Here is a 22,994-nt window from a genome sequence, read left to right as displayed (position 1 = left end):
TTTATACAAATCACAGATATTTTTGCTAAAAGTAGCCCCATCGTCAGGGCCACATTTGATACCCAACAATTATCTTAACAGCATGAAAAAAAAATCCCTTCAATGGCAAACAGAGTGAGATGTCACAATGACATCACTGGAGAAAATGGCAGACAGGTCAATTATTCACACAAAAAAACCACACTCACTCTGCATCAGGCCCACTGTATCACTGGGAATCTGTGTGTTACAGTTTGCAGTGCATCCTGTCCAGTACACTAACAAAGAGGCAGTGTCTGTGGTTAAGAGGCAAGGGGAGAAAAGTAGTAAAGAAATCAGAAAAAGTTGCAGTGTACTGAGTGGGGACTGGAGTAGTGAGAGTATATTTAAAGCCCTAACATAAAGAACCATATTATTCCATTTAGCTTACACATTATATGTAGCAGTCAGTTCCCATCCTTTAGACTGACTGTACCTAGAAGTACACAACAACATATACTGTGTCTAATCATGAATATAAATAACATCATCAACACTTCTTAACTACTCAAATCAAACAGGCTCATGTCAATGATCCTGGTGTGAAGGCTTGAAATCAGGCTTCAGTCTGTGAAGCCTCAGGGTGTCTGGTCAAGTCAAGATACATTAAAGACTTAAGAGCTTTTCAGTATCAGAGACAATCAACTCATACAGTGAAGGATATTGAACTACAGAGTAAAGTTCTAGGACTAGGCTGTAAGATTTTAGATGTGATGGTGAAGTGTACTGCTGACCTCGATACAGACTTAGAAGTGTGAATCCCTTTTAGATTTGATGTATCATCTTTAGAATCAGTCACAGAGTGAGTGGCTGATCTTCCACTCCACTGTAACATGTTTAAAGTGTGTAGCGTAACGTGCACTGACATGCATTCTGCTAACAGTCTTCCTTCAGAGGGTAAAAGCATGTTTTAGTCTCATTTACTGTGTAGAGGTGACTGAATATTTTGCATTGCAGTAGTATTAGAATGGCCAGCTGGGGGCTCTACTGTACATCTGTCTTCACCACCTGTTGCTGACCACATTTTATTACTGGGGAATTACAGTGGGTCTGTAAAGCTGGTGTGTGTATATGTGTGAGACTGTGGACGACTCAGTGCTTCTGTCTTCCTTCTATCTAATCCAATCCACTCACTTTTCAACCATGTGTTTTCATGTGAAAGGTGCTATGTGTAGCATTAAAACCATCAGTAAGCCATGAACATGTTGTTTGGTTCAGAGGAAATAAACAATTCTAAATTATTCTTCTGACTTTCTCGTCTTTGCTTTTGCCTTTCATTTTGAATAACTGGTTACATTTACCTCTAAAGAGGTCTAGTGTATCAACTCTTAAAGTCAAATTTAGCCTTGTTATAACATACATTTTCTCTAAGTGAAGCCTTACACGTCACAAAATTTAAACTTAGAACGAAATATGTACACCTATGAACTGCCAGTTGGAACATCTGCTTAGGTAACTGAGCTCACTAAGTAACCTGACAAAATTTGCTTGCTGATAGAAGACCTATTTAGACGAGGTAAAGGGATTAGGTCGACAAATCTGACTCAACACTTAACAAAACCCTGGTAAATTAATATATAAACTGAGAAGACTTGAAAAACATATTTCACAGATCTCAACATTATGCTATTATCTCTAAAATATAGCCAGTGACGCTACAACGACTTTCTAACGCTTCTCAACAACACATTACCTAAGCCTTTGCTAGTTAAGACAAATCTCCCATTTAACAGTTTGCTACCATATAACAACAGTGCTAGTTACAAGCACTGTTGTTGTAGCGTAGCAAGTAGTTACCAATGACGTACATAAAGATGGACAACATGACAGCTCGCAAATGTGAAGACAAAACATCACCATCGCAACCTTGTGGCTGGCTGCAGTATAAGTCATAAAAGCACAAGTCAAATAAATTTCAAGCGGTGCCCATATCCAAGATATTTTGGTTTAATTTCTGTACAGTGGGGACAGTGTTGCCAGATGTACGATACTTATTGTATTTGTATGATAATTTTGCCCTCTGTATAATCAATCAATAATGCATGATGTACGATAATAATAGCTTTGAAAACATCGGATTGAGCATCCTATCCCTACTGCGGCCCTGTACGATATTTGTCCTCAAAATACGAAAATATTAATACTTCAACATTTTCCATCTGGCAACGCTGAGTGGGGAGGAAGTGGAGACGTGTCTTCTATCTTTATATACAGCCATTGGTTGTTACTAAGAAATCAGAAAGGAATTGAAACACAATTAGCTGTCATCCACCTACCACATCCAGGTCTCTAGACACAAGTTAAATTAAACTTTGTGTTTCAAATCAAACTACTTGGAAGACAATATGCAACAACAAAAGTCAAAAAAGTTGAATCACTGATTATCTACATTAAATTTTACACTGTGTGTCCCTGCGTCCATTTATGGCGGGAAGTCTATGCTGACTTTAAGGCAGAAAGACAGATGTCAGGTTTTGTTTCAAACAAACAAGATAACAGTAGCATGTTAACTTGCTAATTTCTATCACACAATCTTCAGAATCTTATAGTGTAACAATTAGTAGATTAGCATGCTATGCTAACATAAAAGTACAACTGAGGTACCATGTTCTTTAGTGTTAGAGGTATTCGGTCACAGAGACAATTAACTCCGAACCCAAGGCTGATTTGGACCAACTGACCAACATGTGTATGCTTAATCAGGGAAATGGGGAGGAGGTGTAAGCACAGTCAGAGTAAATGTGATCACAGGATTGAGAGAGACAATTAGCTACACATAGCACATTTTCATAGCAGGTGATGGTCTGAAACTGCCTTGCACTTTCTTTTACTGATTGTCTTCTGGCTAAAAACACTTTCCTTCATTAATCTCAAATAGGTTTCATGTTTTTTTTCTCTTCCACCTTGCTTCACATCACAACAATTTTGCCCAATACGCCTGATTTAGCTTTTCTCTTTCTTTCTTTAGCATCCTGACTTTCACTGCCTCCCCCACCACAGTCCACCTGTCATCTCCTTCTCACATTACTCCCAGAAGATGTTAGTGATGTCAGAGTCCAGGCTGAAGATCCAGATCACTAGTGGAGTCATGATCAGGACGAAGGACCAGGACACACCCCTCAATGACTGGCGTAGCCTTGTGCTCATGACACTGAACAATCCCGCATTAGCCCTTGTTGCCTGTAGCTCCTCTTCCTCTTCCAATGTCTTTTTGAGTAATATATTTGAACAAAGGAAAGAGTTAGACACAAAGCACTTAGAGTCATATAAATAACCCTACTGCACATCAACATTTACAAGCATGTCCTCTGACCTGGTTTCCCGGCTCAATATAGTTGCGTGCCAGGAACTTGAGGGCCTCGTCCATGAAAATGACAGGAAGGGACATCTTTAACACCACCACCCACTGAGGCCATGACAGAGGGCGTATCTGGAATACCACCTGCAAACACACATACAGAAGGGTGAATAAATAAGCCCTGTATGTTAGATGTTTTATGATGCGTGATATATGACACCATGACATGAGTGTATGTAAAAATTCATATCACCAGAGACTATAAAGTGACATTTAAGATTCAGTTTAGTTTGCTTTACAATGTGTTTAATTTTTCTAGACTGTATGTAGATGGGATTTTTTTTAGGATCACATTTACATCTGGTATTCATGTCCACATTGAGCCCTGATTGTGAAACTGTGTAACTGTGTTTTCTTGCTTTTCATCTCGTCTTCACTACATCCAGGTGTCTTGAGTAATGTGAAGACTGAGCACAGGACTGAGTTTGCTTGCTAATGGCTGCTAGCTGCCCAGTTACAGCTACCTCACGTTTTGGTACAGTGTCTATATAGTTGTATGTTGATTAACAACACATTTGCATTCACACTTGTGTTCAGTGTGGTCACAATGTCTGAACACCTCTGGAGGTGTTCTGGTTGCATTTACACCTGTACTGTCATGTGGCCAAGCTGTATCTGATTACCGAAACACATTTTAATGCAGGTGTGGATGTGGTATTAGAAACATACAGTACATGCATGCATAGTTACCGGCAGTGGGTCAACATAAAGAATGAGAAAGTGTAAGGCCATGGACAGACAGATGGCCCCCACCAGCCATGGGTTTGACCATGGAGGCATTTTCAGCAGGGACTGGTTCTCTGAAAGACTGGAAAGCAGAAGAAAACCAGAAAAAAATATTACTTTCACCATTTGAAAGGTTTTGTTCAGTCACTTGAGAGTTTAGAAAAACATGTTTCATATGAAATACTGGACAGCAGTGTAGGATATGAAATTCAGAGTGTGGGTGTGTTTGTTTGTTATGACCTGTTCAAGGCGTTGCACATCTCTATGGTAACCAAGACAGATAGAGCCATAGTCATGGGATACGGAGACTCGAAGACTGAGCACTGCACACCAGCAAACTCAACATGGCCTTCAGTGCACTGCAGGTAGTGGGACTGTGGAGGAAACAAAAGAGGGACTAATATTCAGAGCACATACTCTAAAGCTGACTTTTGTTCACTTATAATTCTGCAGGTGCACAAATCTTAACTAGGGTCAAACTGATATACCAACAACACGGCCAATATTTTTCAATTACAGAGCTTATCTAGTAGAGCAATAGTTTATCTCACTAGATATCCCACTGGACCTTGGTCACAATTCTTCATCATGTTGCCATGAGATATCACTCAAAACCACCCTCTTTTGACCGATTCTTAAAATATATGCTAATAATATCATCTTATAATATAGACATGGTGGGTATGCTGGCACAACTGACTTATTAATGCCTCCACCAAACACAAAGTCCAGTAATCTCTCTATTTAGCTCTGTGTTTGGTCTCAACTACCTCCAGAGAGAAATATTTGGAACTTCAGCCGCTAAAAGCTTCACTATGTTTACTACAGTGTTGTGCAGCTGTGGCTCAGGAGGTAGAGAGGGTTGTCCACTAACCAGAAAGCTTTTTGTTTGATCCCCGTCAAGGGGATCTCAAGTCTGCATTCCAACAAGAAACTAAACCCCAAATAGTGTGATAGAAAAAGCACTGCATATAGAAGCACTGTATGAATATGTGTGTGATTGGATGAATGCAACTGTAAAGCACATGTGGTGGTTGATAAGATCGGAAAAACTTTATAAAATGTAGTGTAGCTGCTCTCAGACTGTGTGTGTCTGATATTTGTAGTGGACCATTTTTAGGAGTGTAGACGAAAAGCCAAAACAGTGACCTGAAAGGGAAGAGGAAAACTGGAGAATCTGTGGTAAGTTTACATTACACATAATTTTACCTTTTTATGTTTTAACTTCAATCATTTTATTTATTATTTATATTATTAATTCTAACACATTATTAAGATTATCTTCTTGTCCACATACCTCAAAATGCAATACCTAACGAAAATAAGCAGATGTTACCAATAAAAAGCATACTATAAGCTGTTATCTTACCTTTATTGTCTTATTTTTTAAATGTTTATTACCTGCTATTTTTCAGGTTGTCAAGTTCAATTCAATTCAATTAAATTCTATTTGTATAGCGCCAAATCATAATATACATTATCTCAAGGCACTTTACATAGAAGGTCAAGACCTTACATTTTTTTGTTTTTACAGAGAAACCCAACAGTTCCCACAATGAGCAGCACTTTGGCGACTCCCTCATTAACTGGAAGAAACCTCTAGCAGAACCAGACTCAATATGGGCTTTTTTTGACAGTTTAATTATACTTTTTTTGTATTCTTTATGCATGTAATACCATGTTTATGATCACAAGACTGTTTAGTTGCTCACTCTTTTTGTAACAGTGCCACAATGTATCTATTCAATGACAGTATATAAGGAAGGACCACAAAGAAGTATCTGTATGTGCAGTGATGGGGAGATGTGTTTACCAGCTGATAGAAGGAAAGTTTAGGTCCATCATGGGCTGCCATAAACCACCAGGCAGCAGCTCCAACCGTGGCTGCTCCCACATAACCTACAGACAAGGATGATAAGTCACAATGTGGTTTGTAACCTTGCAGGTAAGATACTCTGTAGTATGGGTCTAATGGGTATGGGTACTATTAATCATCAATAATAATAACTTGATGATCAAATTTAGTCACAGGCTCAAAACTCACATCCAATGATGAGGTAGCGACAAAACAACCAGGTGGAGATGAGAGGCTCTTTGGGGGAGCGAGGAGGGCGGGACATGATGTCCAGGTCAGGAGGGTTGAAGCCCAAAGCTGTTGCTGGGAAACCATCAGTGACCAGGTTGACCCATAACAGCTGGACTGGGATCAACGCTTCAGGCATGCCGAGAGCGGCTGTCAGGAAAATACTGAGAGGCAAGGAGAAAGAACAGTGAGCAGTTCAAATTATCCTTAGAACAAAAGGCTGTCAGTCTTAGAGAATCATTCATTTTCTGTGTTATCTCTTTTTTTTTGTCGTACTAACCAGACCACCTCTCCTATGTTGGATGATATCAGGTATCTGATGAACTGTTTCATGTTGTTGTAAATGGCTCTGCCTTCCTCCACAGCCGCCACAATAGTGGAGAAGTTGTCATCAGCCAGGATCATCTCAGAGGCTGATTTGGCTACGGCTGTGCCGCTGCCCATAGCGATGCCGATCTCAGCTTTCTTCAGCGCTGGTGCATCATTCACCCCGTCACCAGTCTGAACCCACGAGAGAGGAGAAAGATAGAGGTTAATTTAAGGATATCGCAGGAGAGGTTAGCAAAAAGCAAAGCTTGAAGTATGAGGCCACAAGCTCACCATGGCAGTGATCTCATCCAGGCCCTGGAGATACTCCACTATACGACTCTTGTGTGCTGGCTCCACCCTGGCGAAGCACCGTACTGTCCGGCAGGCCTGACGCTGCAGGTGGGGGGGCAGCTCGTCAAACTCCCGTCCCGTCAGGCCTCCCCCAACACCCTCCTGCTCCTCTTCCTGCTCCGTGATGATCCCCACCCTCCGACAGATAGACAGGGCTGTCCCTTTGTTGTCACCTGGAGAGAGAGCGTGTAACGAGTTGTTGAATTAATACTAAAGGAGTGCTTCTGCACACACACTGTATGGTTAGAAGTGAAGACATGTCAGCCCTACCTGTGATCATGATGACTCGTATGCCAGCTTGCCGACACATTCGGACTGCGCTAAGCACCTCTTTCCTGGGGGGGTCCAACATGCCCACACAGCCTACAAAGGTCAGGTCCGCCTAGGGTGAGAGGAGAGGGAGAGACAAGCAGAGAATTAGTTTAGCTTCTAGAACTTCTCAGGACTGATGAGAGGCGAGGTTCCAATTCACATTCAACATCTGACCAAAGAATAGTTTCATCAGAGCTAGAGACACATTATCTGGACCAGAGGTCTTCAACAGGGGTTCCGCGACCCCTAGGGGGTCTGCTGAAGTACTGCAGGGTGGTCGCGACATTTTTGGTTGATATTTATTTTAAAAAATTTTCCCACAAATTTAAATGTCTTTAAATACACATTAACATGAAGCCAACATATTATAGCGAACGGATAAATGGAGGCAGGAGACGTTATCTTTCAGTCAGCAATGCACACATATATAGTAGGGGGTCCCTGCTCCATCTCTCCATCAGTTTGGGGGTCCTTGGCCTGAAAAACATTGAAGACCCCTGATCTGGACCATGTTTAAAAATATCTCATCATCATCACCTCATATTCAGCAAAGGTAGCTGAGTTCTCCAGGTTGAGACAATGGATTTCTGGGGGCGTGTCCCGGGTTGCCATAGCAAGGCAACGCAGTGTGTCCCGGCCTGACCCCCACTCCCGCACAGTGGACAGGAGCTGCTCTCGAACTGCCGGGGTTAAAGGCAAACGAGCAGAACCGCTGACCCGGATATGAGTACAACGCTCCAGCACACTCTCTGGAGCTCCCTGGGGAGAGACCAAGAAAAAAATAAGAAATGATGAAGACATGTAACATCCAACAACCACAGTGATCGTGGCGAGTGGTGTGACTGACCTTCACAAACATCTTGTTTCCAGAGGTAGACCTGGTGAGTTTATTGGATGAACAGAAGACAGACATGGACTTTCGGTCTCTAGAGAATTCCAGTGTTAACTCCTTCCTCATCAGCTGCTTAATCACCTGAACACAACCAATAAAGACAAAGCTACAATATGTAGAGGTCATCTTTGTATTTGCAGGAAACTAAAATAAAAAGGGAGAGTGCAAAATCATAACAGTCATGTTAAGTTATCTACAGAGACCCAACATTCCATCATGAGCAACCACCTGGCGACAGTGGCAAAGACATGTTTTCTGTAGTTACTTTGAAACAGAGCTAACGGAGAACCAGGTCTACAGAGTATGAACTACCTTTCAGGGGTCAACACTGGGTCAATAGTCTCACAGGTGAGTAGATATAAGAACGACAAGAAGGTATGAAGTGATGAACAAGTCCTGCATAAAAGATCCCTGCACTATATTTAACTTAACGGAGGCATCTCTCGCTTTCTTTCTTTCTTTCTTTCTTTCTTTCTTACAGATACACACACACACACCTTTTAATAGTTGTGAGGAAACCCATTGGCATAATGCATTCCCTAGCCCCTTACTCTAAGCTTAGCCATAACAAATAAATGCCTAACCCTAACCTAAACCTAATCCTAACCCTAACCCTATCCTTAAAAACCAAGTCTTAGCCCTCAAACAGCCCATTAAATTAGTGGGGACCAGCCAAAAGGTCCTCACAAAGTCAAAAGGTCCTCACAATGATAGTATTGAACCAAAATTGGCCCTCATAACTATAGATGGACACCCCACACCCACTTACAGAGCAGCACGCTGTAGCTCTCTCGACAGGACTCAGTCTTCTCAAGTCAGTGTCAAAGACGTTCATTTTCTCCACCAGGCAGCAGAGGGCAGTCTCTGTTGCCTCCCCAACCTTCTCAAACGCTCCCTTTGCCTGAAACACACACACACACACACACACCAGTTTAAGACTGCATTCGTGGTAACACATAATTAAAATCAGTTTGCAGGTGTAAATGTTTCAGAACCATATTTGGTTATCTACGATGGTGTAAGTTGTTTGGTTTCGTACTTCATTGTAGTCCAGTGATGAGTCATTACACAGTGCACAGATGGAGGCCATCTCCACCAGGCCTTCGTACTGACTGCACTTGACCACTGAGCCATTTTTGAAACTGGGGACAAAAAAAAGAAGGAAATGTGACAGATCTAGACGGAAAAGGGAATAGTCATGGAAAAGACCAATGTAATGCGGTTATTTGAAAGACAAAGCAGAGGTTAATTGGAAGGTTATGAATGCTTGCGTTAGTAATCCATATGTATCCATGATCCACTAACTGTCAGGGGTTTAGGGTTAAAGTTTGAGGACACTCACACTTCCCCTTCAGGGGCGTAAGTAGATCCAGTCACTGAGAACTCGTTCAGGCTGCAGTGCTCCCCTGACACACTGTCCACTACAAATATCTAAACACACACGCAGACGCACAATAATGTTAGAAAAACACATTTGAGGTTAGTTTTATATTAAAACAGGTCATTCCATCCAAAATTATATTTGAGGGTTACTTCCTGGAGATTTAGTGTGAGTTAAATGTTAAAGCTATGGTACACACCTTATTGCTATGGAAATGTACATTAATGTGCATTTACCAAAACATAATGGAAGCAGTACTGAGTTTGCTTCTCGAGCTGCTTTCACACATGCACTGAACTCCAGAGATCTGCCAGACATTTTCCGTGGGTCCTGTATATGTAAACGCAAAGTCCGAATGAGAGCCTCCAGACTTTCTGTGGACTTTCCTCGGCCAGGCCCTCATATTAAGTCTAAGGAGCCGATGTGAGAACACAGCAGGAGACCCTCAATAGGATTACAGCGAGCAAATTCCCCAAACAGCCTCTGGAGGTCATGTCTGAAAGCGAATCGACTCTAGAAGTCTATATAAAGAGGGATGACATGACAGCTCCCAGAATTGAGGCCAAATTATCTTTATCACATCCTAGTGGCTGGCTGCAGTATGCGTCATAAAAGCTGCCTCATCCATGTTAGTGGATCAGCATGGACCAAACAAAAAGGTCCAAAGTAAAATGTATTAATTTTAGGTTATTCTAATTGTGAATAGATTGTATTTATATAGAGCTCTTTTTTATCTCATCGACCATTCAAAGCACTTTACAGTACTTTCTATTACACACCATACATACACTGTCGGCACTGATTGGAGCAATTGGGTTCAGTGTCTTGCCCAAGGACACTTCAGCATAGAGATTGGGGGAGCTGGGGATCGAACCACCAGCGTTGTAGTAAGTGGACGACCTACTTTACCACCTGAGCCACAGCCTCTTATCACACTGATGTATGTCCAAGCATTAAGTTTTCTGGTGAATTTGGTTTAAATTTGTTATTTGATGCTATAAAAATGGTCTGAAATGTCATGATTGACAGCTGAGACTGTCAGTGAGACATCAATACTGCAGCTCTGTTCCACGAACACCACTGAGCAAATTCAATTCAAGCTCCAGATGATGTCAAAAGTGGCGGCACCTGTATCTGAGATACTTTGTACAACGGGAGGAAGTGTAGAGGTGTCGTCCATCTTTATTTACCGTCTATGGATTTTTTAAACAGCAACTTAAAACTGGAACAGATCAGGTAACAGGAATAATTCTTTGAATTAGCTGAACACCTCCTTGTTTACCTAATAAATGTAGTATAATGTACATTTCCACGGGACCAGTGTGCCCAATATTCGTCAGTACTACAACAGAGTCAAATGTCATGCTTAACTATACGTGTATATATATATATATATATATATATATATATATAAATATACACGTATGTGTATATAAAACATTTATTTATTAACTAATAAAACATTTATTTATTTGTGTATTTATATATGTGTATATATATATATATATATATACACACACACATATATAAATACATGTTTTATTTATCAAATATATATATGCAAAATTAACCTTTTGTTAAGCTCATGTTACTAAGACAAGTCGTTAGTTGTTCTTTTGGAGGTGCAAACTACTTATACTTACTGTATGCATGTTCAAGTGACAGAAACAATGCTGACTGCTTTTGGATGTAACTGATGTGATCAATAACACTGTGTCATGCGAGCCATATAAGAGTCAAATGAGGCTGTCTAGCCCACATTGTTATTTTAAACACAAAGTGGATGTCAGGTCCATATTCATCAGTCTGATGTTTTCTCACCCTGCAGACTGACATCTGGTTGGTGGTCAGTGTTCCTGTTTTGTCAGAGCAGATAACGGAGGTACAACCCAGCGTTTCCACTGATGGCAGGCTGCGGACGATGGCATTTTTCCTGGCCATCCTCCTGGTGCCCAGTGCCAGGCAGGTAGTAATGACTGCAGGGAGGCCTGGGAGGAAACACAACAGGTAGAGGATGGTCATGAGAGTTTTTTTAGAGGTTCTCCTCCAAAGTAGTTGTTTTTTTGTGACTTGATCAAAGGCAAATCTAAGGTTATTTTGAGAGGAAGAAGTGTTTCATTCTTTGCAGGGATAGATAAGATGTTTGACCTTCTGGTATGGCAGCAACAGCCAATGCAACAGCAATCTTGAAGTAGTAAACGGCTCCTCTCAGCCAGCTGCCTCCATGCACTGGGTCATTAAAATGTCCTACATTGATGGCCCACACTGCCACACAGATCACAGTGATAACCTGCAGGGTCAAACCAAGACAATTGTTAAGAGCTAAAATACTAACACATTTTTTATTTTATGTCATTGCAATTCCAAAGTTTATATCACAGACAATACACACACAGGCACTTACCTTAGACAGTTGCTCTCCAAATTGGTCGAGTTTCTGCTGCAATGGGGTCCTCTCAGGATCAGTGGAGGCCATCTCATCTCGAATCTTCCCAATCTCTGTCTGCACCCCTGTCGCCACGACAACACCAACGGCTCGCCCTGCTGCAATGTTGGTACCCTGGGCAAAGGTCATGACAGGAATAACTTCAATAACATTTGACCCAGTAGCTTGATCAGTGCTATTGTAAACTGTGTCATTTTCTCCACGTATTTTGTAATGATCTGTAGGTTGTGCATGCTCTTGTGTACTGCTTACATAAAGCTTATATTTAGAGACATCTCAGTGTGCTGATTTCCTCCTCAGCTTTAACACAGGTTCTTACTATTTCCTTCCAAATCGCTGTGTGACGTCACACTCAGTCCAGCAGCAAAGACAACCTGTCGGAGTGATGGTGCTAAATAAAACATCAGTGGCTGTTGTTCTCTGACTACAGAGCACCTGGTGAGTCAGCTACCTTTGAGGTGTGACAAGAGATTTTATAAATAAATAATGGTCATGTTCCCTCTAAAAAACATGAATCCAACACACATACTGGAGGCCAGTGAGTGTATATATTTGTAGTCTAATATTCTTGATGCTTATAGCTCCCATTATTATTTCAAAGTTTGTTTCTCTCTCAACAAATGATATATATTACTTATTATCACTATTCTTATACTATATTATATTTACTACATTAGTGCATAAACTAGAAACTGTACCAGTCAAGGTGTAGCTTGCATACATGTCTGCCCAGACTTTCATAATGTATGTGGAGAAGACTTTAAAGGAATTTAATGAAAGGTATTAAGTGTATTTTGTCAACTGTAAGTGTGTCAGTTCTTCAAACAAAAATAAGTCATACTCCTTGTATATGTTCACACGCTTGGTCAATAAAAGCTGATTCTGATAGAGAACAAATCGTAGTCAGGACAGTAGATATTGCTTCACACATGGATGTTGCTACACAGAAGCTAAAATGTTAAAAATGTGGATGTGTCACACACAACTTTAGCGCAGCAGCACAGAAGATCGAAATAATAACCACAGTTTCAAGGTGGTCACTCACATTAGTGTCACCAATCAGTATCTGTACAATTATGTTATGGCAGAATAACATGGCTGAATAATGTCACAGTGAAGTTGACATTTGACCTTTTGTATATAAAATATCATTATTTGATCCTTATTAAATATGAATTAAACAATTAGCATATAATATGACAGACAGATGGCCATTTGTGGAATTAGTAAGAAGATAGTTCAAGGCATTTCTGAGATTGCGTTCACAAGGAGAATGAGAAACAGCCGAAAACATAATGCCTCACAGCAAATGGCTGTTGCCTGCCGAGTCATGTAATATACAATTGGCTAGCATTACACTTTACCAATGTTTTTAAACGTGTGGCACTATTTCTTAGTTGATTCCAGTTTTCAAATTTTTTTTTTTTGCACATTGTTTTTTATCCAGACCATTTATTTAGGATTTAGGATTTTCAGCAGAGGACCAACACAGCAGGGAGGTGTGTAGGATCGGGTCAAGAGTAACGACGGTGTGAGATCATATTAACATCACCCGAAAGTATCACCTGAAAAACATAATATAACTAGAATTTGATCGGTACCCTTACAAAAAAAACTATTTTGGTACCAAACCTTATTTCCAACCTTATCCTCCATGTGTCATTTAATAGATGTGGAGGTTGAGACTCACAGAGAAGAGCATGTTCTTCTTGTCCTGGTTGACAGCTCGGGGGTCTGGTACAGGGTCTGTGTGTTTGAGGACTGACACTGACTCCCCCGTCAGAATGGACTGGTCCACCCTCAGAGTGGTGGAACGGATGGACGTCAGCCTGATGTCAGCTGGAACCTTATCACCAACTGAGGAAGTAGAGACAAAAGAAAAAAAATCTTAACTTCATTTTGTATGACTATATTTAGTTTAGATAAGGACACCTATGATGTTTGAAATTCAATTCTGTAGATTTACAAGAGTAATGACAAACAACTCTCTGAAAATCGGAACTGTAGCACGACAAACTCTACAGATACACATATTAATACAACTTTTTACAACTCCCTTCCAACACGGCACCATTAAAAAAACAAAAAGGTAGTAAACCCTGAGACACATCTGCTGTCATTAAACTACTCATTCACACTCCACTTAAGATCCGACTCACTTTAAAGGATTAAGTAGCTCTCTTTAAGCAGGACAGCAGGTTGTAATACACTGACATGGACACAGGGACAGCTCCTTTCAGGTTCTCTTCAAAATTTGTCAGACGACTTCCATATTTTATTGTGAATACCATTGTCCTATTCATATACAAGAACGTATTATTGTTTATTAACTCTGGTCGTCCTTTAACATGTTGTTGTCATGTCGAAATAAGCACCCAAAAAGTGATGGCAACCCTACTAGGTCACACCTGTAATATATGTGTAACTCTTCCAACATTGTTACATCAGCTGTGTGATCAGTACCCTGTAGTTACTGATCACACAGCTGATGTGACCTGATAAACCAAAAACACAGCAATGGGTCGAACAAGAAAGAGACCAACACTCAAACACTGCAAGTTTCCGGTAAATTTCCGGAAACTTTCCGGAAACTTTCCATGGGAAGTTAAGCTCGGGAATTTAGAAATTTTTTTTTTACCGCAAATTAAACGCTGAGCAATAAAAAAATAATTCAAAACTCTATTTTAAAGATGTATGGAATGCAGCACACGCTGCACGTTGAATTTCAACCCTGCACAGTGCATTCTTCCATCACATGCACAGATAATTCCCAGTATCCTGCACACTACAGTTATTGAGGCCACACTACTGCATTAGCCCAAGAACTAGTCAGGGAAGTTTTGATGATATTACTGGGGAAAATATATAAGCATGCTGATTGAGGATTGTTCATCTGTTCATCTAGCCTATTTCTATTCATTTATCCATCAATTGTAAAATATTTTTAAAGATGATTCCAATTGTTTAGCTAACTATTTATATCTCTGGCATTGCATTAGTGTTTTTTACAAGCTTTTTTCTCATCTTATTCTACAGAACAATGCCACGTGCACTATCTCATGTGTGGAGACATTTCACCCCAGCCAATGTAGAAGGAAAGGCTGTGTACATTTGCAAATACTGTGCAAAGACCTATGTTAAGAATGCCACAAAAATGCAGAAGCATATAGTCAAGTGCCCAAAGTTTCCTCAGGGCTCAAATCAGCTTATGACAAAACAAAATGTTTATATTTATGTCTGTATATGACAAGGTAAATACAGTTAGTATAAATTAACCACACAATTTCCAGTTTATTCCCGTTAATTCCCGTTTATTCCCATGGAAAGTTTCCAACTTTGAATATTCCCGGAATTTTGCAACCCTAATTGTGTTACAAGGCAGAAAATGCAAATAACATCTTTGTCACTAATACACACACTTTCCCAGACATTGCAGCAAGCACTGACTACATCATTCACTTTGAGTCTTGTTTTGCCAGTGATATTGGTGCACAGTACACTCACTGATAAAAATGTGAAGGATTACATCACTTCACAAAGTGTCACTTCATCAGTGGGCTCTATCCTGTGATCTTTTCAATGCATATTGTGCAAATTTAAGTGTGTGAATGTGGAAAATGTGTTGGTTGCACTAGTGATTAACTCTGTTCTGACACCAAGCTCCAAAGGTAACAAATCTGATACGCTTTTCAATGTTACCTTTCTGCTGTCAGGGAGCAACTTCTCATTTTGAACATACGCTAACCGCTATGCTATTGCCAGAGAGATGTCATATCAGCTGTTTAACATTAAAATCAACTTTATATTTTGGAGCCAGGACTTTCTGCAACCGGTGAAAGATCTGATGTGGCAAATTTAGGAGGCTACATTATATTTCAGTGTGTGAGATACATGTGAGATATTAAATATTAAAAGAATCCCATCAGAATCAAGGCGAACAAAACATGATCAGGGTTTCCCCACATTAAAATCCATGCTAAAAGAACATTGGACAAATAATTTGGGCAATTTTACAGACACCATTATTTATGTTACGGTTTAGGATAACTATCATTTTTCATGTTTCAGGAGTTTCCCCAGAGATTCCAAGAGGACACAAGTCCAGGATGAGACAAATCATGTTGGTTTTCTGAAAAATAATGACAGATAGCTGCACATGAAAGGTTAGCATTCTTTCTGTTGGACAAGCACAGGCGTTCATAAACTGTTTACAAGTGTTTATATATATGTCAGTGAGAATAGGCTGAACATAATGAGACGTGTTAAAGAACCATGAAGGAAACCTTGACGCTGTTGGAGAGTTTACTAAAACATTAGACTGGAGAAGTCATTGAAAACATTGCTTCAGCAATTTATACATTAGGTAAAATGAATGTCTTAAATTGTATTTTAAATTGAGTCAGTAATTTGATTTAATGGTAATAACATGCTATGATGCTTTTTATCAATAAACTAATGAGAGATTAGAATGTTAAATGTTGAGAACATTTTCCCTATAAGACAATTATAGGATTATGGATGCAGGGCCTAAACCCGAATGAACATAAAAAACTATGAGTATGTGACAAGACTTGGAGTGAGACACAGTAACTCAGTAGTCTGCTGACCAGTGGCCAATGTGCGAGCTGTTTACAGATGTCCAACAAAGTTAGGATTTTGGTGAGCAGCCAAAACAAACACTGTCAGATGGTTATAAAGGGATTGGACAAAATGAAGTTCAAATTCATTCACTACAAGCCTATTTTATGTGATCACAAAAATGTACTTCAGGACATGGCACTGACAGGGATGTTGTAAAGGAGTCTTATTTGGCTCATTGCAGCATCATATTTGTTTCACTTTTCTTCCTTCTAATGTCTGAAAGTACTGTGACAGATCAACCCAGACACAACCCGTGTAGTGTTTTTATACATATTGTAATGATACACAGATCTGTCCTGTGGTTCCACCTCTGATTAATGTCACTAAGTTCCCATGCTCTGAATACTTTGACTACAGTCACAGGGGCACTGGAACAGACACACACAGACACACACACACTAACCCTGTTTCCTCTCGGAGTAGCTTGAAATAGCAGAGGGTATCTGGAGGATTAAAGAATTTGCTTTTGGGGCCAAGAGAAAAGTGTGTGTGTGTGTGTGTGTGTGAATGTATGTGTGTGCACATTCATAAAACCCATTTACCAGATTTTTTTATCTAAAAGTACAAATGGCCTCATAACATTTGCTCAAATACAAAACATTTTTCACTTGAATCCTTTCAGCTGTTAAATGTAAAGCACCTTCCAACTCTAGATTCATTTATTTGACCACTAAAATACTTCAGAATACTGGAATACTCAGTAGGCACAGGATCATTTAGACTATCCTACCCTTGTCTCGTCCAACAGCTTCCATGAATATTCCTCCAAAGCTTTCTGAGACGGTGGCTTTGCAATCTACTCCAATCACATATTTTCCATGAAGGTCTTGTGAGCCTCTCACTGGGTTTCCATTACGACACAGTTGGAGGGGAGGGCAGAGACGTAGCTACAGGCACGCACATAATGTTTGCCAGGAATGACTAAACAAAAATGCCACCATTTCAGTTCATGTCGGTCTCCATGTTTAAACAACTGTGCAGTGGAAAAGCACTGTGCTTGAAATGCTTGTCTGTGACAGTATAACACAATCGCTATTATACAGTGCATCAGATATATAAACATGGTTCTGTAAACTTGGGACGGCATGAAAACTCTGGAAGCTCTACCCCTCAACACCTGAGCTTCACCACCGGATCAACTCCCACTTTTCCACCAAGATTCATCAGATCGTCTTTCACCGTTTGTGGTAGAAACTCTTCTGTTGACCTCTCTGCCTTTGTTGTGAACATTGAAATACTGAAATGTTTGGACACCTGCTTGCCTGCACGATATCTAATGAGACCTGGACTCTGGAAACTGCTGCTGTGTTGCCATAAGAGTCAAAACCTTCACTCAACTAACTAACATGCTTGGATACTGAGAGATGACTCTACACCAGGCTATAGTGGTAGCTCAACGGTGGCAGTCAAGTCTGATAACTGTACCATGAAATACATTACAACTAGATTGCTTACAATAGGCATATTACTATTATTGACAATACCCATATCATTACAATTGTCATACCTGCTCCCTTCCTCTCTGTCAGACATTTTCTTACTTTCGCCATTTATGTTAAACACTCTCTTTTCTCATGAATCTGTTACATGCAGCGTCTATTGCACTTCTGTCTGTCCTGGGAGAGGTATCCCTCACAAAATTAGTAATATTGAGCTTGGCATGCATAAAGCAAGGTGATTTAGGCTTTTTTAAAAGCCCAATACACGTGTCCCAGATTACCAAGTGACCTGTCCCAGATTATCAAATTCAGGCAGAATGTGATTTTTTGGCACAAACAACACTAAAAGCTGTGTCCTGTCTCCTCTGAGTATGATATCTCCATTCTTTATTCTGGTGTAGTTAGAAAACATCTTAAGGATTCCAGAAATGTATAAAATGTTGATCTTATGTGTAAAACAGATATCGGAATAAGTCGCAGAAGTCAAAATTTCCTAAATAAATCCCAGATTACCTGAATTCTCACATTTCAGAGGATGCATGTACAGTACATAACACCAGTTAGGTATTTGACACTTAAGAGTTGTTGAATGGAGACTCAATTCAAAAGGATTTTAAGGTGAAATACTAAAAACTGCACATTCTATCGTGTCTCAGGCTCAATTAATGTATCACAAGGATGATACATATATTTGTCTGCGTACCTGCAACTTCCACAATGTCTCCAGGGACAATTTCTCGTGCTCTGATGTTCTGGACGCTCTTCTTGTCCTGTCGATACACCTTGCCCATCTCTGGCTCGTACTCCTTAAGAGCCTCGATGGCATTTTCCGCATTGCGCTCCTGGGGGACCCAACAACATAGGAGGACACAGTAAGTAAGCAAATGAATGGTGCATAATGCTAAACAAATATACCTCAAAGCCACAGGTACTACTGAAGTTCACAAACACACAATAGTAAATATCGTGTATATATATATAGAGCTTTTCCAGTCTTGATGACCACTGAAAGCCTTTTACAGTACAGTTTGATTGCCAATCAATGGACAGCACAATAGAAAAATAGTGAAAATTATCCAAATTATGAAGATCACATCTTGTTATGTGCCCAAATAATGTCCTCCGTGTATAAAAAAAATCTGTAAAATGACAAAACTGAGAACTCACTGTTATAATTATATTTATACTTAGAGTTCATTATTTACATTTAATAAAACTGAAAATAACTGTAAGGTCTGATGGAGCCGAGGACTCATTGCGAGAGCAGCTGCCTTACTTCAGACGACTTTACTGTTTACTTGGAATCTGTCAGTAAAAGCTTTCCAGTCTTGTGTTTAGAAAAGCTCGGAACAATATTTACTGTTAGATCAGAACGATCCTGTCACTGTGTCTAGAGATTTCATTCATTAATGAAGTCACACTGCTGTTCCATCCCTGTGTGGGATTAGACAAAGGCCTTCTCTTAATTCAGAGACTGTAGATGTAACACACAATTCATTCCTGCTGTTGTGTAAACCCATAAGAGCCACAATGAAGGACCGCCAAATCAGGTGACCTGCTACAGGTTCATAATAGACTGAAAATATTTTTACATTTATTATAATTATCTTTCACATACATCGATATATTTGTGGCCCCAAAAATTGTTAATTGTCATTTTGCAGTTCACAAGGAAAACAAATATTTTTTATAGTCCGGGAATGTGTCTTTAATATAGCCTATAATTTGCAATTGACACTGTTTTTATTTAGAGAATAAAGAAGTACTTTCAGTTCCCAGAAAAAATTCTAAGAAGTGTTTTAAGCTAAATCAATATCATTTATCTGATTCAACTGCATCATCAACCTTTGAATCAAATTGAATAAAATCTAAACAAACTGAAATGATTTTGGACTCCGTTAATCGAAATGATAGATTAGCGCTGACATCCAGCCCAACTGATGAAGATATGAGAAGTTGTAGCTGGTGGGTGGGGCACCCCCTTTGAAGCATGCAGAGTTTAAAATACGTTGTTACATCACAGTCACAGATCCATAAAACACGCAAAAACACACAAAAACACACACACACCAATAGTTTACCTGCCAGACTCCTACAATAGCATTGGCGATGAGGATGAGGAGGATGACAAAAGGTTCGACAAAGGCAGTGATCGTTCCCTCCCCTTCTTCGAACCAAGCCAGAGTCTATCAAACACAAAAGAAAAAACAGAGACAAGTGGTGATTTGTGTGCATTGTGATGTTGTGTTACGTGCACTAATTTAACATGAATAGTGTACGTATCACATGGTTAAACTGTTTTGTTGCTCTCTAAGCCATTAGAAGCAAGATTTGTGATTCGAAGTTACATGAAAAAAAATGTACTTGACTTGGAAGGATTGCGATTTTCTTGTGTAAGGATTGCGCGTGTGTCTGCTTGTGGTTGTGCATACAGTTGTGTTATCTTACAAAGGAAATGCACGCAGCCAGCAGCAAGATTCGAACCAAGAGATCCTCAAACTGCTCCAGGACAAGCTCCCAAAGAGATTTACCTGCACAGGGACAACACGAGACATGATGAGCAGAAAGATGGAAAATCGACTGAAGAAAATAAACGGACAGACGGAAAGACAGAGACAGACAGACAGAAAGCTCACCTTCTTCAGCTGGTAGTTCTGTTAGTGAAGAAAGGGTAACATGGAGATAGAAAGGAGAGATGATGGAGAAAAAGATAAAGAACATCATTACCACTGATACATTGTTCATGTGTTTTATAAATGATGGTGGACAGCAATCATTTCCCTCTCCCAATCACTTGAACAAGAATATACATTTGTTATAATGGTAAATGGTTTTGTATTTATATAGCGCTTTTCTAGTCTTGATGACCACTCAAAGCTCTTTACAGTACAGTTTTACATTCACCCATTCACACACACATTCATACAGTGCATCTATTAGCAGCACTAATATAATCATGGTTACCACTATTAATATGACACAGTAGTAGTAGTAATAACTGCAGTGATTTGATGACCGTCGTTTATCAACCACAAGAGGTAAAGAGGGAAGTAAAACCAAACATACCGTTGGGTCCCCATTTCTCCCTGTTCTTCTTCAGCTGCTCACAGCTCAAACCTGTGGACTCGTTTACATTGCAGAAGCCCAGAACCTCCTCCACTGTCTTAGTATGAGTATTATCCATCACTATGGAGGGAGAAGAGAGAGGTCACGGCAACATCAACAATAACATTCTTCAAATATAAAAACTGCACAGACTTCAATTTCCAATAGCATATAGAGGCAATAAAAAAAAAAGTCATGAATTTATTTATGAAAATACAGATTTCTTATTCGTCCAAGTGATCATATGATAGAGCACACTGACTGGGACCAATAAGATTTTCAATAAAAGACAATAAAAGAATAATTTTCAACGTTTGAAAGATAACCAGCTAATTACACAAACACACTAGCATTATTTAGCTGGGGAATTGATATAGTACTATCTAGCCAAGCAACCAAACAGGCCCAAGAGACATGAGTTACTATCCACAGGGTGTGAGCTGGCTCTGCAAAATACATCTCTGTGGGTTTCATGATGTGCTTCTCTGCTTGGCCTGTAACTCCATTAAAAAAATCTGACAATTTAACGCCCTCTTGCAAAATGACAGGTCTCTCCAACAAGACATCAGGCCTTATACAAACAAGAAGATGCCAAATAATGCAAATAATGTAACTGCCCCTCTGTGGTCGAGCAGCCTGAGATGGGTAAATAAAACGTATTGTACATTGATTCCTCACTATATGAGGTTATATGAGGGAGGCCTGTGTTCAAACTCGCCCTGAACTCAATGATGCCGGTTTCTGCATCTGCAAAACACAGATGCTGACCAACACAGCACTTCACACAGGAGTCCCACAGTGTTTTAATAATGGCCATTTGCTCCAAGTTATTATATTATAAGATGTGAAGCGTTAAATGCTTTCTCTCAGTTGAACAGCCTTCGCCTGAAGCCGGGGACACAGAGATGACAGCGGCAGACACTCGGGGACATGTTGCTCAGGACTGATGAGGTTAGCTAGACATTGCATATGGCTGCTTGTGTCCAGGAACATGATGGGCCATATGTCAAACGACAGGTGAAAATAATATCTGGATACAGCCTTGGAGCCGTGAGCTAGCTGTTAGCCGGTGGGCTACATGGTGTCTCGGTAGGGGACTAGCTAGCAGCTAGCGTCATGTTATAGCGTTAATCCTCCGGAGATAAACAGGTTGCTTACCGGTGGGTTAGCCCGTGTGTCGTCGGTCCACTATATGTAGGCTGGTCGGGATAAATCACAGCGACATGCGTCTGGAGGAGAACGCCTCACAGCAATCCCAAGAAAATGATGAAAAATAGTCTGAAAATGAGTTTTTTTACAGGATTTACACAATGACATGTAAATGAGAAATCACCAGGGCGACATTTCCACTGAAACGCTAGGATTTCAGAGAGACACAAACATTGTCTGGTAAGAGGAAAATAAAAAATAAGGCTTTCTGAAGGCAAATGTTTCTCTTAAAGACCAGTTTATCCCGACAGTGTGGGGGTTATCCTCCTCCTGCTGTAGGAGTGTCTGAGGGTCAGCGCTACAGGATACTGCACCTAGTCACGTTAAGTTAGACAAAAACAAAGCTGTTACGCTTCCGGTCCTAAAATAAAGACTGCTTCTTAAGAAACGCTACAGCCAGGATAGAATATAAATGTATATATCTTGACTTCAAAGATGTTTTTGGAAGATTGCTTGAGTAATGACCAAACCAACAGGTAACTGTCAGCGGCAATCGTTAAAAAGATTTAGGCTTTTATTTTGAAAAAGATCTCTCTTGTGGTGTGATCGTGGTGAGTCTGTCTACCTTGACACGCCTGTTCCGTATAGAACACGATTAACGGTATTTGCCATAGAAAAACCCTACGGAGCTGAGAATGATCCAATGAGAAGCCCAGGACTCTGACTAACACAGCAAATCGACGAATCAGTGTGTGGGATTCTCTAAAGTCCCGCCTACTAGAAG

General features: G+C 40.1%; 1 protein-coding gene across 1 annotated transcript; it reads right to left on the bottom strand.

The window, feature by feature from the left end:
- Positions 1-1,122: 1,122 nt before the first annotated feature.
- si:dkey-28b4.8 (sarcoplasmic/endoplasmic reticulum calcium ATPase 2) lies at positions 1,123-22,586 on the bottom strand. Its single transcript, XM_034603143.1, has 24 exons — positions 22,220-22,586; positions 21,023-21,142; positions 20,593-20,610; positions 20,405-20,487; positions 20,038-20,142; positions 18,660-18,798; positions 13,567-13,733; positions 11,835-11,990; positions 11,579-11,720; positions 11,252-11,418; positions 9,392-9,480; positions 9,089-9,191; positions 8,819-8,950; positions 8,005-8,130; positions 7,695-7,916; positions 7,116-7,227; positions 6,786-7,018; positions 6,466-6,686; positions 6,147-6,349; positions 5,916-6,001; positions 4,343-4,476; positions 4,067-4,184; positions 3,332-3,460; positions 1,123-3,225 (listed from the first exon to the last, which is right to left on the bottom strand). The coding sequence occupies exons 2-24, from the start codon at positions 21,138-21,140 to the stop codon at positions 3,043-3,045; spliced, it is 3,186 nt and encodes a 1,061-aa protein (XP_034459034.1). The 5' UTR covers positions 21,141-21,142; positions 22,220-22,586; the 3' UTR covers positions 1,123-3,042.
- Between the last annotated feature and the right edge of the window lie 408 nt (positions 22,587-22,994).

The sequence above is a fragment of the Hippoglossus hippoglossus genome, chromosome 1, assembly GCF_009819705.1.
Source record: "Hippoglossus hippoglossus isolate fHipHip1 chromosome 1, fHipHip1.pri, whole genome shotgun sequence".
NCBI lineage: Eukaryota > Metazoa > Chordata > Actinopteri > Pleuronectiformes > Pleuronectidae > Hippoglossus > Hippoglossus hippoglossus.
The sequence above is the reverse complement of the archived record's forward strand: the minus strand, read 5'-3'. Positions and strand labels throughout refer to the sequence as shown.